This window comes from Symsagittifera roscoffensis, chromosome 6 (assembly GCF_963678635.1).
Source record: "Symsagittifera roscoffensis chromosome 6, txSymRosc1.1, whole genome shotgun sequence".
NCBI classification, from domain to species: Eukaryota; Metazoa; Xenacoelomorpha; order Acoela; family Convolutidae; genus Symsagittifera; species Symsagittifera roscoffensis.
In genome coordinates, this window is record NC_087067.1 from 23,528,169 (window position 1) to 23,545,839 (window position 17,671).

General features: G+C 33.4%; 1 protein-coding gene across 1 annotated transcript in view; it reads left to right on the forward strand.

Moving 5' to 3' along the window:
- Positions 1–11,499, forward strand: part of LOC134847893 (uncharacterized) — a gene marked incomplete at its 3' end in the record, with an annotated part of 57,274 nt that extends 45,775 nt beyond the window's left edge. The window contains 2 exon segments of the mRNA XM_063865154.1: positions 10,022–10,202; positions 11,336–11,499. Coding sequence (XP_063721224.1) covers positions 10,022–10,202; positions 11,336–11,499 — 345 coding nt within the window.
- Positions 11,500–17,671: the final 6,172 nt, after the last annotated feature.

The window sequence follows — 17,671 nt, forward strand, 5'->3', positions numbered from 1 at the left end:
ATTGTTTCTAATTTATCATATTGGGTCAAATCCCCAGTAATTAACTCAAGACAAAAAAGTACTATTATAATTTTTGACTTGCATGTTTTACTGTATTTGTCGATGGAATGCCTTAAAAAAATTCTCTTTTACTGATTCAGTAAGAGATGTTGTGCTAATTTGAAAAATATAAATGTTTGATAAAGACCATCATTTATTTTCATACTTACCTAACTTTGATAATTTACAATGATTTTAGATGTCTCCATTAAGCATAAAAACAAGATTTTTTAAAAGACTTGTTGTCTGAATAGAAAATTACTTGAGCAACACGAAGTTCAAAAATCAAACTTATTACATTTTTTCTAGTCCAATGTATACCAATATGTCAAGTTGATATAATGATTTGTGTTAGATCATCAGTAATTGGTTTTAAGCAAAAATATAATTAGAAGATTAGCTTTGTAGGATCGTGTGTATTTAATTGGAAGAAGAATGCTCATAGAATCAGAACTATGGGAAGACTAAATATCTGATTTATTTTAAGCGAACAGCAATCAACAAGCCAAAAATGAAAGAGTTTTTGGTTGAATAAACTGAGCAAAACTTCGAAAAAAGTTTTTTTTTTTTTAAATTTCTTTTTTTTATCCACCGAGCTTTAGTGAATTGCAAAATCATTTATTTTTGGTCCCTTGGAAGATACGAAGGAAGAAATTTGGATTGATTCATTTTGTCGCCTACGCAAAAATAGTACGAAATATATCAAGAGCTAACTTTGCCAAATTGAATTAAGTAGTGCCTTTAACTTTACGAAAATTCAAAAACACTTTAATTTGAGAAAAAATTGGTTCTTGATTTTTCCCAAATAATTATGAGTTTTGTTGTAGAAATACCAGTCAAAAGTCAACAATAGCTTGAAGAAAAAAAGCACTGTAGCCAAATTTTTTGTCAGGTTCTTCGAAATTCGGAGCATAAACATCCAAAGTTTTTTTGAGTAATTAGGTGGCTATATAGGTTTTGTGCTTGTAACACTGAAAAAATTGCAGATATTAGTCAATCAAAATTGTTCATAATTTTGTTTAAAAAAAGAACATATAGCATCAAAGCGACGCCAAAGCAATCTAATTGATTTGTCGCAAAATTATTGAATTCAAATTTTAGTCCAAGAGTCAAAATTTCAAGAAATTTGCAGTATTTCAGATCTGAATCTTCCAAAAGATTTTCAAGAACAAACAGTGGCTTGCGTACAAAATTTTTGAACGGATTGAGTGCTGGCGAATATTAAAACAACATTTTAAAAAAATTAATAAGCATTTGGTTTGCAAATCTTGCGAGGTTCTTGAAAGGTGTTTGCAATCCGGCAATCGCTAAAGTTTCACCAATGATATATCATATATGCATTATGCGCAAATACCTGAATTTGCACTTGTTTGCTTGTTCGTCCCTATGTTATATCAGAGTTAAAAAGCAGTGAAATAACTTCTTATTGCTAACGCAGTCTAAAATCTGCTCACTAATCAACTAATTTCGATTTTTTTTTTCAAACAGATAAATAATTACCTTTAATAACTTTGGTTTGCATGCTCTCGTGCGATTGTTTTATAATTCACTCGCCTTAGGTGACACACAATCCAGCAATATTATGTTTTTGTTGATCACCTTTTAAAGAATAGGAGAAATTACAGAAAGTATACCAAAAACAGCAAAAACATTTCGAAAAAATTTTTGTAGTAAAAGGTAAAATATTGCCTATTTCTTGCAAATGGAAAGTAAACCAAAGAAGATCGTTGAATGCAAATCAAAATTATGTTTTTTGATCAAGTGATGAGAATGACAAAACTAGATGTCAAAGATTGCGCTGGCCAGATAATTTCTAGATTTTTAATGTGAGTTTTCCTATACTAGTTTGCTCAAACGAAATGTGATTTTTTTCCTTAAAAAAAAAATAAATTATGACGGACAGTATCACTTTTAAACAAAAATATTGATTTTTTGTCTACAGTTCTAGGCAAAGTTATTGCAAATCTTAATTTTTTGAAATGTTTTTATGCTACAAGTTAAAATTAATTCGTTTTTAGGTTATGCGTTTTCTTTTTTCTGTATTTTTTTACTGAGTTGCAAATTGCAATTAAACAAAAATTGCTTTAAAGTCATGGGCTTCAAGTATCTCAAAAATCTACATAGCTGAAAAATTACGTTGTTTTGCAATGCTCTTTTGACAGTTTGAATGCAATTTTGAAACTCTGATTGAAATTTTAACGTCATTTAATTGTGTTTTTGCAGAAAATTAGCATGTTGTCCAGAATGTTTGTTTTGAACTATAAATGCAGAAAGCATCGAACGTAAGTGCGGTTTTTCTCATCGCTTTCATCAACTTTGATATGAGTTTAGTCTAGCCATCTACTTTCAGAGAAAAAAACTTACTGAATAAAAAACAAGAGAGCCAGTTTTGACGATACATTTTTTCTATCGATCACTTGTTAGAAAAAATCAAGTTTCTATGAAACTTTTCTGAATTTTAAAACAAGTCTTGCTGAAAGAACCTAAAATTAACTAATGCCTGCGCTGAATGAAAAAAAAATGTTAGACCTGATGCAGTCAACTCGGTCGCTTTTTTCAAACTACTAGATGTTTTTTAAGCCAGCCTTTTTTAAACGAGGAATTCTAAAAGATTGAATTAGATGAGATAGACAAAAAATTTCGTAATATTTCTTTTAAAAGTGAGAAAAAACTTGCGGGCATGTTTAGCAATTTTTAAAGGTTAGAGATTAAGTACAGACTAATTTTTAAAATTATTTTTGACATAACTAACGCACGAAATATTTCGTCCTTAATTTTCGTAAGAGGCAATTTAAATTATGTTGAGGTAAACAATTGGCTCCTATTATTATGCTAAATCACGCAAAAATTATCAGTTTGCCTCATATTTTGCTATTCGGTCAATCTTTTTCAGTTACCGAAATTGTGATAATCAATCAGAACTGCTGAAGCAATCATAACTCAAAAATTGCGCGCTAAATATAAACCTTGCCGCTTTTCATTCAAAATAACTTTTAATACGACTCAAATATCAAATTAATTGCAAAAAAGAGCCCGGATTCTTGTCTTAAGGCAAATCTGCATTGCTTCAATTTTTTTCAACGTTTAGAAATGTAGATTCAAAGAGGTTTAATTTCACAATACTCGATCAGTGATTAGTTTAATTTTTTGGTCAATATTTCAGGGTGATAGCAGGAGAAAATTTTAGAAACTTTGTTCTTCAGCTGCATTTTTTCCAGTGATTTATTTATATGCCTCATAAGATCTCTGAGAAAAATCAGCACGAAAGCGGAAATTTTAAAGTTATATAAAAGGTATTGTAAAAGCACTGCTTTTGATATCTACTTTATTGTGTGTGCAGAGGCGGATCTAGGATTTTCTCCGGAGGGGGGGGGGTGGCGGATTTTCAAAAAATTTTCAAAAATTTTGTCGATTTTTTTAGGCCGACCAAATTGATTTTTTGGGCTCTCTCAGAGCACAACAAAGCCCTGTTTTGGCCATATTTTCTGCAATCTTGAAAAAACAAGCCAAAAAAGGCGTTTTTTCGGCGCGCACTTCCCCTAAAAATTAATATATATTGGCGCCTAAGGCGCCTTTAGAACATTTTTAGGGTCAGTCACCAAAAATGGATATTCCAAAGTAGAACAAAGGGGGCACTTTTTGGGTCCGCAGGGGGTCGATTCCCAGAAAGAAAGGGAAGCGTACGCCCCCGCCCCCTCCCTAAATCCACCCCTGTGTGTGTGGGTGTTTGTGAAGGGGGTGAACAAAAATGGTGAAGCCTAGTTAGCATAAATGTTGTTCATACTTACCAGGATTTTTTGACCTATACCAAGTTTTAGTGCAAACTGCAGAACAATATTTTAGCAAAAACCAGCCAGATAAAAAGGTTCAAAAAATTGGGGAAAAAATTGTCCAAGGGAGTGGAGTTGGTATGACGATTTGGCCTTTAGCATCATAAACCCACTCGATTTGTAGTTGTTGTTTCAGTTTTTTGAGACATGATTACATTTTGGCCAGAAAAAAAAAGATTAAAAATCTTTTCAAATCAATTTTATTTTTTTTGCGTTGTCCCTTTAAAATTTTATTTTGATAAAAGTACTATTTGAATTGTAATATATTCAATGATTGTTTATTTTTCTGAGTGTGGTTTTCCCGTTGATCTAATGAAATAAGAAAATTGCTTTGAATATCAATTGAATAATTATTATCAACGTATTGTTCAAGCCTGTTTGATTATTGCATTTAATCTTAATGCTGCACTTTCCATTTTCTCATTAACATTTTCATTACTTCGATTAAAAAATCGTTTTTGGGAATAAAAGACTGCTAAATTAAGTCTAATATTGAACTAGAAGAATAAATCATTTTTAAATTTTTTTTTACATATAAAATAACAAATGCTGCATAAAACATTCTGACGTGAAAGGTAAAATTTATTAGGTAAGTCTGGCTACTGAAATAAATACATAAATCATTGATTCTAAATCATTGATTCATTTTTCTTTTTTATTGTTAATATGCCTCTGGGGAATGATTTGAAGTAGAAAAGGGGTCAATTTTTCTTCTCTATTTCACGCTCAGGTGTTGAAACCATATAAACAGATCTAAATTTCAGCTTTTCGCCCAATTAAATTTAACGAATGGGTTTTATTAGTAGATAGAGTCTTTCAATTTAAAGGCTCATCTTATCTTCAATTTTTATTTCCAGAAAAAATTCAGTGCATTTTTATTTATATATCATGTTCTGGGGTTGAGATTCGCGTTTAGATTCCAGAACTTTGCAACAAAAATTTGGTGTGTCACATAATTTCCTTGAGCAACTTTGGACTTTTCCAGATTTCTGCGACTAATTTGGCATCTCCAGTTTTTTTGTGGAAAAAGAGCTACTTTTTGCGCCAACGGGTACATAGTACTTTTAAACAAAATATAATTTTGAATCATTTTCACAAAACGCGAAGGTGATGAAGAGCTTAAGGCCTCAATTATTGAAAACTTTAAACAACCCCCGTAAATTTGTTTCATTACTGTCTTGAAGAAGTGGATCAACAATCAATCATATGCACTACATGAACAAAAAAGTATGAAACTAAATTTAGAGATAAATTATTCCATGTAAGAGATAATAATGTGAAATTGTCCCCTGAGAAGATATGTTAATTGAAAAACGATGTTAAAAACTGAAAAAAGAAAAATAATTTTTCTCAATTCCACTTTGAGTAAGTTATTGAATGTTCATTAGAATTCTGATTTGCTTGAACTTTGTCAGATATCAATCAATGAGGCGTTCAATGGGTAAGATTTTTGCTTTATTGGAGTTCTATTCCGTTAAATTGATTGATAAGCCTTAATTGCTATCTATAATATTTGAATAAACATCGTTCTTACTAGCAGGCAGGTTGACTCTGCTAGCAAAAATTTATTTTAAGAGTAAATGTCTTGCATGAGAAACTATGATTCATTTATCTTATGAAAAATTGTCTCTATTATTATGTTTTTGTTCACGGGTTTACCTCGTATGGATAGTCATCCCGGATTCAGCAGTACAATATACCATGAATAATTGCTGCAAATGTACTGGTCGTGCATAAGTGGCCACTGATCAGGTCCTGAAACAGCGATGATCATTTTAACTAATTTGCAGCGCTGCTTCATTTGATAATTCAGCGTTTCGATGGCATTCCAAAAATCAGCGTTGATCCAAAGATATTTAAGCGCTACTTGCAAACTCTATCTATGTTTTTGTCCTGTTCATGGATAAGTGGCTAATGATCAGGGCCTGAAAGAGCAATAACTATCTGTGCGACACCAACCCAGGTTACCAAATTTTTAATTAGTTTCCGTTACTTACTTGAATAAAAAGGGGCCTTCATTTTTTTACATTCAAAAACGTCTTTTGAAAAGACAATCAATTTAAATATTTCTCCAAATTCAAGCATGTTGTTATAACTATTATATAATCAGGGTTTGATCATCTAAAGTAAAATTAAAAATTCCAACTTTTTGGAAGCAGGGCATCGTATATAAAGGTTTGCAAAGTTTCCGGTTCTTGTAAAAGTTTTTAAGGAGGCATGGTAAGTTTTTTTTGGGAGGGGCATTGTATATGACTATTAGCAAAGGTTCGATTTCTTGTAAAATCTACCTCTTCTTTCCACCCCTCTGAAATTTTTTGTTTTTCCCACTGTTTTTTTTTGAAAATTATTCCAAAACACCGGGGTTAGCAGAAACTTAAAATCATTTCAACCGAAAGCTTGATTTATAAAGTATTTTCAAAGAAGTGTTTGCCAAAAATTAGAAAAAAGTTTAATCGTAGAAAAAATAACTATCTATCAGAAAAGCGAGGGTTAAAGTATTTCTCTGTGACTGAAATGTTTCTTGACATTACATTTTCGATTTCCTTTTTGATGCTATTCCTTCTGCTTCGTTTACGAGATAAAATTATTCGCGCACTGAGCTGTTTAAAATTTTTTATATTTTGATCAGTTCATCAGAATTTCGAATTGCTTATAATGACGTAGGTGTTTTTGGATTGATTGTTAAATAACAATCGGAAAGATTTTTTTGAAAAAAAGTCGGAAACAATGAATGTTAAATTGCATTTTAATTACTTATTGAGTTTTTCAACTCATAGAATTATCGTATTTGGTGTTCTGTGTTGGCGCCATAAAGTGTGTTGTCAGATAACAATCAATGGTCTTACTGACATATCTTTTCAGTAGGACGCCTAATTTCAGTCTTTTTTGGTAATCGGTAAAAAGGAATTGTGGATAGATTCTGATGCTTTGAATATCGGCAAGCAACTTTGCATTGATTTTTCCACACTTGTCCTGGGGCACCTTTATACTCCAAATATACAATTAAAGTGAAAAATAAAACCCAGGGCACAAAAAAGATGCTCTACTAACTTATTTTCATTTTCATGGCTCATAAAAACGGAAGTTTTCAAATGATTTCTGAGGAAAATAATAATTTCGCTGCTTCTTTATGCTTCAAATTGTCGCAGATTAATGATGAAATTGTAGTTTTTTTCCAATAACCGACACAGATTGGTGGCGTTTGTTGATCAGGATTTGGAAGAGGTTAAGGCGTCTTTCATCAGAAATTTCTCATAGATATTTTGCTTTTTTGAAGAATAGAAGTCTGTATAGATGCATATTTATAAACAGCCCATTAGGAGAACTATTAGATTTTTTAAAAGAAAAATCACATATTATACTCAGGAAAATAATTTGTTTTCCTTCTTGATGGAAGTAAACAAATATTTTAAACTATTCGAAACGAAGAAAAAACTGTGTTGCTTTTTCATTTTTTCAGTTTTTTAAATCAAGGAACAATGTCATCCAATGATGAGTTATGTAGCCATATAAAATAAGGATAGCCGGTTATTGTGCAGGTAGCACAGAATCTTCCGACCACAGTCTTAGAAAAATACAAAAACATTTTTTTCAAATTAGTGTATTTTTTTTTCGCCTATCATTACAAGGCCAAGCTGTGCACTGGATAGGCGCACAATTTTGTGTCTGTATGTACCTGGATTCCAGATACAAGCTTTTAAACATGATAAAAGTTTGTTGGAATGCTCAAAAAGAATCAAAGAACAAAAAAAGAACGAAGGGAGCGTCCTTGTTGAGGAATCCGCTTACAATTCACAAATTGCACAGTTGGGCCTCGTAATGATGGTGTGATAAAAAGATCTGAACGAAATAAAAAGAAATCATTCATTTTTTAAATTCGTACTAAAAAGGCTTTTCGGAAAAACAGTTTTTGAAGAAAATTGACTAGAAAAATGAATAAAAAATTGTTGAAAAAATTTTAAAATAATTTGAAAAAATTTTTCAAAATTTTTTTGCAGAAATTTTTGGAATTTTTCACCTTTGCTTACAAAATGGAGCTAAAAACTCCAAAAACTACTTTTATTTGAGTACAATTGAGTTTTCACGGTTTAAAATAAGCCTAAATAAGCTATTGTAAGTATACACGCTCACACCGGTGCATATACAAAACAGTCCCACACAAAACAGTCCAATAAAAAACAGTGCCAAAATTCATGCAATGAACAAAAAAAATAATCCACAACAAAACAGTCTCATACAAAACAGTCCGGCTTAGACTGCTATCCTCAGTTGGCAAGCTAGCAACACGGTGGCGCGACTGTGGCGGTCACTATTTCGTTGTTTATGTTTGATGAACAAAGGACAATTTTCGGCCTTCCGGCTGGTTAAAACAATTATTTCTTGGGACTGTTTTGTATCGGACTGCTTTTTCGTTCATATTCCTACTTTTCCGGATTGTTTTGCATTGCACTGTTTTGTGTTGGGCTGTTTTGTACTGACACAGCTCACACCATATCAGTTCGAATTTAGACCAAAAATCTAAAATTTCAAAGGTTTTTTCTCAACAGTGTTAAAAGTTTTTCAAACTTTTTAAACTTTTTCAAACTTTTTAAATGTCGTTCAAATCACGACTGAAAGGGCTTTTTTTTGATATACCACTCAACCCATTTCGATAATTTTTTGTGGTAGCTGATGTTGCGTGGAAAACAAAAAGAAAAAAACTAAAACACAACCGAATACAAAGTTCATCGCTATTTTTCAAATGTTCGGAGTAACAACCAACAAACTTTTTGAGCAATGAGATTTTTAGCTACCAGAGTTTTTACTCAAATTAGGAAGAAATTTATATATATCTCATTATAACGTTAATTTTTAACAAATCAGATTTCTGATTGCGAAAATTACGAGTAGATGATTGCTGTGAGTTTCTTAAGGCAATTTTTGTTGCTAATTGACTTTTCAATCTATTTTCGGAATTTTTGCGGACGTTATCCTGGGTTGCAAAAAAATTAAAGCTTTACAAAAAAAATTAGTTTTCCATTACTTTCTTCGAAAGCCGAAACAACCGAATGAACCTTTGCTCTGAAACAAACAAATGAACCGTTAATTAAATGCTTTCCGTAAATTTCAAGGAAACATGTCGTTTAACAAAAAGTCAATCGAAAAAAAAAATAAATAAACAAGCCTGAATAGGTTGATGAAACTTCCTTCATTTACACCAATTTCTCATTATTTTTTTCCTTTTTTGTATGCATGTTTGGAATCGTTAAAGTCGTCGACAAAAATTATAATTATTACCAAAAAAAAATTGCTTCTAATTTTCTTAGAAACTTTTTTATCAATTTTTGAATTTATTTTATCGGTAAGAACATTTTTCTGCGTATGATCAAAATAATATTTAATCATTTAAGTGAAATTAGTTAAATCAGTATACGAACAATTCGCTTCTATTCAAATTTTGTCTAGTGGCACGTTTCGCTCTGCAATTTTGTCTTTGAGCATAATAGGACGTGGTTTTTGGATAAGTAGTCTTTGCGTGATGTTAAAAGGGTTAAGTTTGACGTTGGAAGTTTAGATATAATTACAGGTTCTGTTTTTCAAGCTTTTGAGGAGCTCATTAGTTTTTTTTCTCTATGATGTAAAAATTTTAAAGAGATCAGTTTCTAGTTTTAAAAAAAAATAAAAGTATAGCAGCGGCTATCAGGAAGTTAAACTGCCAGGAGTACAAACTAAGATGTTTATTTTGAAAAATCACTTTTAGATGTTCGATTTGGTTAAGGTCAACTTAAAATTGTTAAGGTTAAGGTCCAATTGTGGCATTGTGGCGCTTCGGCAGTGGTGCCCAGCAATCATGTGATTGCTGGTTCAAATCGCACGTGCGCTGCAATTTGTATGGTGAGCTGTAGCAAGTAAGTCATAGTTTAAAGGGCGCTCATGTTTAAAGGCCGCTCATGAATATATGCGCTCATATCAACCTTAATAATTAAACTCCGGGTTAGACCTCCGGGCTGGTTAACTAAAAAATATATCTTCATGCTCTGCGTGTGAATAACTCGGTTCTGATTGGCCGAGAACAACAACTCAGAACCAAAGTTAACATCCTGCTCTCTAAAATACTTAGGGTGAGGGGGGGGGAATTGACTTGGGCTGATTTTTGCTTGATTTCTGTGTAGGAGTGCGGTGCGTTCTTTGATCTGGGGCGCGTTTCTCTTCGGCACTGTGAGCTGTGCGAGTCCCGCCCTGTTCTGCTACGGGGGGAAGGTGGTGAAGATGGGCAGTGACATCTACTGGTACTCGGCCAAGATCATCCTCAACATCGTCAACTGCGTCACAATGGTCATCGTTTACATCAAGGTAGGCCAAGCTACTTGACCCCCCCCTTCCCCCTCCCCACCCCCTCTTTATTTAATTTCCCGGCTCTTTTTCCTCCCCCCCCCCCCCCCCCCACCTCACTCAAACATGAATTTTATGGTCTAACGAGTGATTTTACAAGGTTAATTATGAAGACCAAATATGTTTGTCATGGCCTAATTAGCCTGCATGTCAATTGTCATGACAATCGGACAAGGTGAACAGAAACTTCAAATATAAAAATTTGCAGGTGGGGGGGGGATGGAAAAAGAGCCAATTTCCCCTCCCCTCTCTCTGAAATTAATTAAATTATAGAAATTAGCTTCTAGCTCAATTATGTTAGATTTTCAGTTAGCCGAAAACTACCATGAAATACATTTCATCTCTAAATAACAGTACAAACAAATTGCAGAGAAGTTTTGGCTGTTTCGGACCTTACTTGATGTTTAAGAACGTTCTACGTTCGTCCTGCTAAACAAGCATGTAATAAGGTAGTAAATAGAGAGTTTCTTGGAAATCTTTTGAAATTATGATATTCCGAAAATCTTTGAGGCAGGGGCGGATTTAGGGGTAAGGGAGCGGATGCCACCCCCCCCCCCCTCACCCCAGGGATTCGGCCACCTGCCGACCCTTTGTACTATTTTGAAATATCCATGTTTGGTGACGGACCCTTGGAAACATTTTGAAATTAAGATATTCTGAGAATCTTTAAAATTTTTTTCTAAAAGTGCCTGCGGCGCCAATATATTCTAATTTGAGGGGGGAGCGCGCGCCAAAAAAGCGTTACATTTTGGTCAACATTTTCCGAAAGCGTTCCAAGAATGCCTTTTTTGGCCAGTTTTTTTTTCAAAATTTTGCCTCCTTTGACCAAAACAGGGTCTTTTTAATGCTTTGTGAGATCTTAGAATATCAATTTGGTCGAACTAAAAAAAAGTCGACGAAGGTTGAAAATCCCCCCCCCCTCCCGAGAAAATCCTAGGTTCGCCCCTGCTTTGAAGGACAGACGATGAATTCTAGCGTATTTTCTTTTTTAATTTTTTTTCAGCTGAAACAGGTACTTTTCCGACACTTTTTTGAGTGAAATAGTTTAACAATTTTGTTGAAATAAAGAAAAAATCTCATTTTTTGGTGTACAGGTTCTGCTGCAGTTTCGTGCAAAAGAGAAGCGACGTCTGAAGATGGAGGCGGACTCGCTGGCGAAAGCACACCGAGCCTCCTCCTCCGCTGCCGTCCCCGCTGAAAAGCGACAGCAACATCACGCCATAACGGCCGCACAGCCGACAAACACATCAGCCGACGATCACGCAGACAGCGCCCAATCGTTAGTGCATATATTAGCTGCGTTACTCTTTGTTTCGTGGGTTCTTATTCCAAACACTTGCGAAGTAACATAACATAATTTCGACTTTTTAACCAACCCTTTTTGACGGAATTTTATATATCATTCGAAAGGTATTGTCATCCTGAGGTTAAAATTTTTTTTTGCGTGTGATCTTTTTCGTAAAGTTGTGGGAGTATAAAGATTTCCATTTTGGCCAATCTGGGACAATTAACGCGCGAGATATTTTGGGCGATTAACGCGTGAGCGGAGGTTTAATCCATTTTATAATTTGTTACAAGTTGGTTGAAGGAAGCTTATTTGCCATAATTGGTTTGTTAATAGGAGCGAATCGATCATGTTGTACTTTACTTGGCGTTTGGGGGGATGATTTTAATATATATTTAATTTTTTTGAAGTTATTATTGCTCCATAGACCTTAAAAGGCAGTCGGAACTTTCAGGGCTTCGCCCTAATACGAGCAGTCTTGTTTTATTTTTGTCAGAAAATATAAATTGAAGTTATGTTTTAATTTACTCGGTTCAGCAAGAGAAAAACGTGCAAGACTGCCAATAAACACAAACAGAACACAGCAGAATAATTTTTCGCACTTAACAGTTTCACTTTTTTCAAGCATTACTTGGCCGTTGTTTGTTTTCAAATCTTTGCTGTGGAAACGTCATCAAAAGTGCCAATTTGAAGTCTTCAAGGCGCCGTAAATACAGCAATGCCCAATTAACGGCATAAACTCATTCGTTCAAATCTATTTGATTGTTTTTAGAAAACAATTTGACTCTCTTTTTGTTATTTATTTCAGTCTGAAATACTGCAGTAAACATTGGTGTCTTTAAGTCTGATTTTTTTTTGTAAAAAAAAACATCAAACGAAGAAGGCTAGTTTTGTTTCCGCTTCAATTCTTGGCAAAAAAAAACTGATATATAAGTTTCCATGTTCAGTTATCTAACTCGAGGGTGAATAGCGATACCGGGGTTGACCAAATTGTGCAACCGTTTGTCGCACCATGCATGGTTCCATGGAAAATCTTAATGAAATGTTTGTTCAATTTTAGAGCTAAAACGAGACTGCTTCTATATCAAGGTGAGGCCCTGAAGCTTCCGACTGCACTTTGATGTCAATTAATTTTTTTTGGCAGAATAATCGACAAAATAATCAAAAAAGGATCTTTTTTCTTTTTTTTAAATTTTCCCCCTCATGCGATGTAAGATGAAAAGTGTGTTTTTTGTTTCTCTTAGAATCTCAACAAGATTTTATTGCTGGCCTCAATTCAATTTGGAACGCAATGTTTTGCCGCTTACTCGTGTTATAAGCACGCACTATATCGCGCTTTAATGATCCTAAATGGACCAAATTACCAATTTTTGAACTTCCACATTACGCGTCCAAACTTTGCTCTGAATAGGCGCACAGTTCACTGAGTTCAGGTTTCTAGAATCCAGATACAAGTCGTTACGCATGTTAAAAGTTTGTCCGGACAAAAATAAACAACAAAAAAAGAAGACCAAAGAAAAAAACTTTGTTGCAGAATCTGCTTACAAATTACCAAATTTCAGAATTTGGCACAGGGATGCATAACCTTACAAAAAAATTATCACATGTGAAATAACTTTTCATATTTGAACGCAGGACAACAGTATATCTCCCTTGGTATAAAAACTTGTTGTCAAAAATGCTTTCAATACAATTCCATGCACAAAAAAAGTTCATCATACATTTCCAGACATCAACTCAATGGAAAAAATACTTATCTTACAATTTCCCCATAAGAAAGCTGTCAGTATCATTAAATTTTCAAAAATAATGATAGAAACTAATTTTAAACAATTTTTGGAAAAAATTCTTATCATATAGCTCTCATATATGGAAAATTTATGATAATTTATTTTGATAGCAACAACAAAAAATTGTTTGAATAATTTTGAAATGGACACAAAAAAAAGCGCAAAAAAATTTTGTACACAAACAAACATTTATTAATTTTTTTATTCTGCAAGCAAAATTATTTTTTAATGTGCATAACGTAGTCTCGGATGCACAAATGTTAGATTTTTTCTTTTGGTTAATAATTTTTTTCTAAAAATCTCAAAACATCTATTTTTTATGGCAAGTTTTTGTATGCCTTGATCAAAACCTGGTTTAAAATTTTTTCAAAAGTTTTTATCATCAAATTTTACTACTTTCGTTATATCATTTGTGTTAAACTATGCAGGTGCTTTCCTATGCATTGTAAATCCAAGATCTTCCAGCTTTTAGTGACTCTAGCTTCGAGTAAACCAAAATCTTTGTCACTTGTGTCCGTTTACAAACACAACCCAAACAACTTCAAAAATTGGAGTTTAAGAAAAATATCAAAAATTTTTGTTATGAAAAATTGCTTGTCATACATTTTTCGTATATGGAAAAATTTCATCATAGGCTTTTCATACAATTTTCTGTAGGTATGGAAAGATATGCAATTGTATGGTGAGAAGTTTTGACCAACGCTATAAGTAGAAAGTTGACTAAATAAAAAAAAAACATTCCAAAAAACCAATAAATTTTCCGCATTTTCTTCGAAAGCCGGATAAATAAGATATTACTATTCGAGAGTTAATTTTGTAAGATAAATCAAAAAATTTGACAAAAATTAGAAACACGCACGTGACTTGAGTAGTTGGCCATTTTGAGAAAAAATAATTCAAGCAAACAAAACAATTTTTGTTTTTTTTTAAACGTCAGCTTACATTTATGCAAAAAATTGAAAAATTATAAAATACATTGGAGCTTTTATTTCTTGCCTGCATTTCAAAATTTTTTTTTCTTGTTGACTTAGGTGTAATTATGGCTAAATGCGTGATTTTACGAATAAAAATTTGAAGAACACATCTGCTCACAACTTCCAAGTTGTTCTTCAAGCTAAATTAAACCATGCCATTGCATAATGACAATGTTTGAATAGTTTTTTAAAATTAAAAATGAGAAACGGAGCTTGGGGAGTAGACACAAGCCAGCAGTAATTTAACATAGCAACCAAAATACATTTTTACTGGAACTGTAAAAATGATTTTAAAATTTTGCTTAATATTTCAAAAAAACTTAGATAAGACTGTTAGTTCAAATCTTATCAAACGACAATTTTTTCAAAAAAAATTGTGCAATGGCACTTTAAAAACATAACCAATCAGTAAAAATGCATATATCGAACAAATTGGCGTATGAGCGCAATCGTTGCAAAAAAAAAGAAAGAAAATAATGACTTTTAATTCAATTTTATTCGGGGGCGTATTTATTGTTTTCTTTTTGCAGAAAAACCTCTAAAATTATCGAAAATTCATTTTAAATTTATGGTTAGCAAGATTTCAAATAGGAAAGAAAATAACTAAGTAAATTTTGCTCCAAGCTGATTTTTCCTTTGCGCCTTTAGCGCCATTCCTACCAACAAGCGCACAAGTTCAATTGTTTAAACTAGTCTTGCGATTTTTTTGTAAAATTTTTTCAAAACTCGCTGCCCATGGGACTTCGGGTTGTTTCCGAGGGTAACTTGCGTTCAACTCAGGTGAGCGTCCTACCAAAAACCTTTCCCTTTTCTTAATTAAAAAAAAATTTAAAATAGTTAAACTCAACCGGTTGGTTCAAAGGCGGTGCGTATTATTTTAGACTCCTAGACCTGATGATCAGGATCGAATCCCGATGAAAGACCAAAAACAAAGTTTCATCCAATTTGAAAATTATTGATGAATTGAATGAGTTAAAGTTCATTTTGCAATTCTACAAAAAAACCAAGGTTATTTAGGTTCCAGTATCAACCTGGAACTTAAGCTTCCGAACGCTGAATGAGTTCTACGAAGTTCTACTCATGTTTCCAGTACTTAAAAATAATCTTTTTTATGTGAATACAGCGTATTCGTTCTATACATGATTGATACACCGAGAAACGAATGTCTAAACACATTGAACTGCGTTCAAAATAGTAAATAGAAAGTTTTTGGCTGGAAAATAATATCTCGTTTCTACTACCGATTCGCACCCCAAAAAACAATTTTACGATGTTTTTAATGATTATACCAAGTTATCATAAGGGGGCAAAATGTGTTTGTGAACTACAAATCAACCCACGTGCCGGTTTTTTTTGAGAATCGCATGAGGGAAGTAATTTTTGATTGAACTGGCTTATTTTGAGAGATAAGTTTGTTTGTCGATAATGTCAAGAAAAGAGATAAACTTTATTTACCTAATCGTTTTCTGTTATAAAAATGAAATTAAAACGTGCTCTTTCCAATAATCCAAGCATGGCTTCAAACTTCAACATGGAAACAATGTTGAAAACAGCCGAAACATAATTGACGCAAACCTGTTTAACCAATGAATTAACGATGAATCAGCGACTTTTAGTAATTTTCTAGTGTTATTATAACAGTGATTCATCCTTGATTGAGTATTGTTTCATCGCTGATTAAAGGTACTACTTACACATGTGATCAGAGACGCGTACAGTTCCAGCTTGGTTGTCATCAAAAAAACTTTCACTTTTTGTAGCCAGAAGAGATGCAGAGATCCCAGGCTGAGGTGTTCGACTCATGATTCAACCGACACGGTCGAACGGAGTCCGATTTTCGTCGCAAATTAAGACGGTCGAACGAACACGATAGTCGAACAAAGCCGAATCATGAGTCGAACAGGGTCGATAGAGTCGAACAGGGTCGAATCATCAGTCGAACCGGGTCGAATCATGACTCGAACAGGGTCCAATCATGGGTCGAACAGGGTCGAATCATGAGTCGAACAGGGTCGAATCATGGGTCGAACCGGGTCGAATCATGAGTCGAACAGGGTCGAATCATGAGTCGAACAGGGTCGAATCATGAGTCGAACAGGGTCGAATCATGAGTCGAACAGGGTCGAATCGTGGGTCGAACCGGGTCGAATCATGAGTCGAACCGGGTCGAATCATGAGTCGAACAGGGTCGAATCATGAGTCGAACAGGGTCGAATCATGAGTCGAACAGGGTCGCATCATGACTCGAACAGAGTCGATAGAGTATAACAGGGTCAAATCATGAGTCGAACAGGGTCGAATCATGGGTCGAACAGGGTCGAATCATGAGTCCAACAGGTCGAATCATGGGTCGAACTGGGTCGAATCATGAGTCAACATAAGTGAAGGAAGGACCAAAAGTGTAGCAATTGAGGCTAAAATTGACAAAAAGTTTTCAGCTGTCGAAAGCCAAATTTTAGCAAAACAAATTTTTCTAAAGAAACGAAGTATCTAAAGACAATATGATATGCCATCAAAATCAAAGTGATACGTACTGAGAAAAAAAAATTGACCATTCAAAGAAAATACTAAATTAGATATCGAGTGAAATTAAAAAACAAGCAAATAAGCAAACTAATGAAATAACATTAAATGCAGAAAAGAGAAGCATTAAACCTGCTGCTGGTAAATTAAATATAAATAGTAAAAAAGCATTAGAGTAAAAAAGTTAATCTGAGCAAAACAATTTTTTTCAAATAACGTTTCCTAGCAAAAATGACAGAAATTCTATAATTTTCTGCGACCTGAAGAAAGAAATTAGCAGACAAGAGACTCATACAGATAATACAAAAATCAAAATGACGGCTAATGATCACTTGCTCCCGGCTTCAATAAACGGCCCATCCCATTTTTTTAAAGTAAAAAACTTAGAATTTTCAATCATAGTAAATTCATTTATAAAAGAAAATGACACTTTTCACTTTGTTTTTTTTTCTCACAATGAAAAAAGCAAAAACAATAAAAGCATAATATATTATTTGATAAAAACTTTGAGAAATTGTGATAAACTTTTCTGAGAAATAGTCAAAAAAAACATTTCATCAAATTCAACAGTTCCATATACTATGAAACAAACAAAATGTCCCTAATCAAAAAGAAATCTCTTTTTTCATTTTTTCCCGTTTTATCTCGCTTTTTTCTATTCTGGGCAAATTTTTCTTCAAATTTGTTACACTTGCAAAACAACAAATCAGACAACCCACGGAGCAATTCGGTTTTCAAAATGAAAAATCTACAGCTGATGCAGTTATTGAAAGGTTCGAAAGTTTTTTACATGGCAAAGATAGGCAACAATTGGGGCATTGTACTGATTTACCAAACGCGTTTGGTACAAACAGCCAA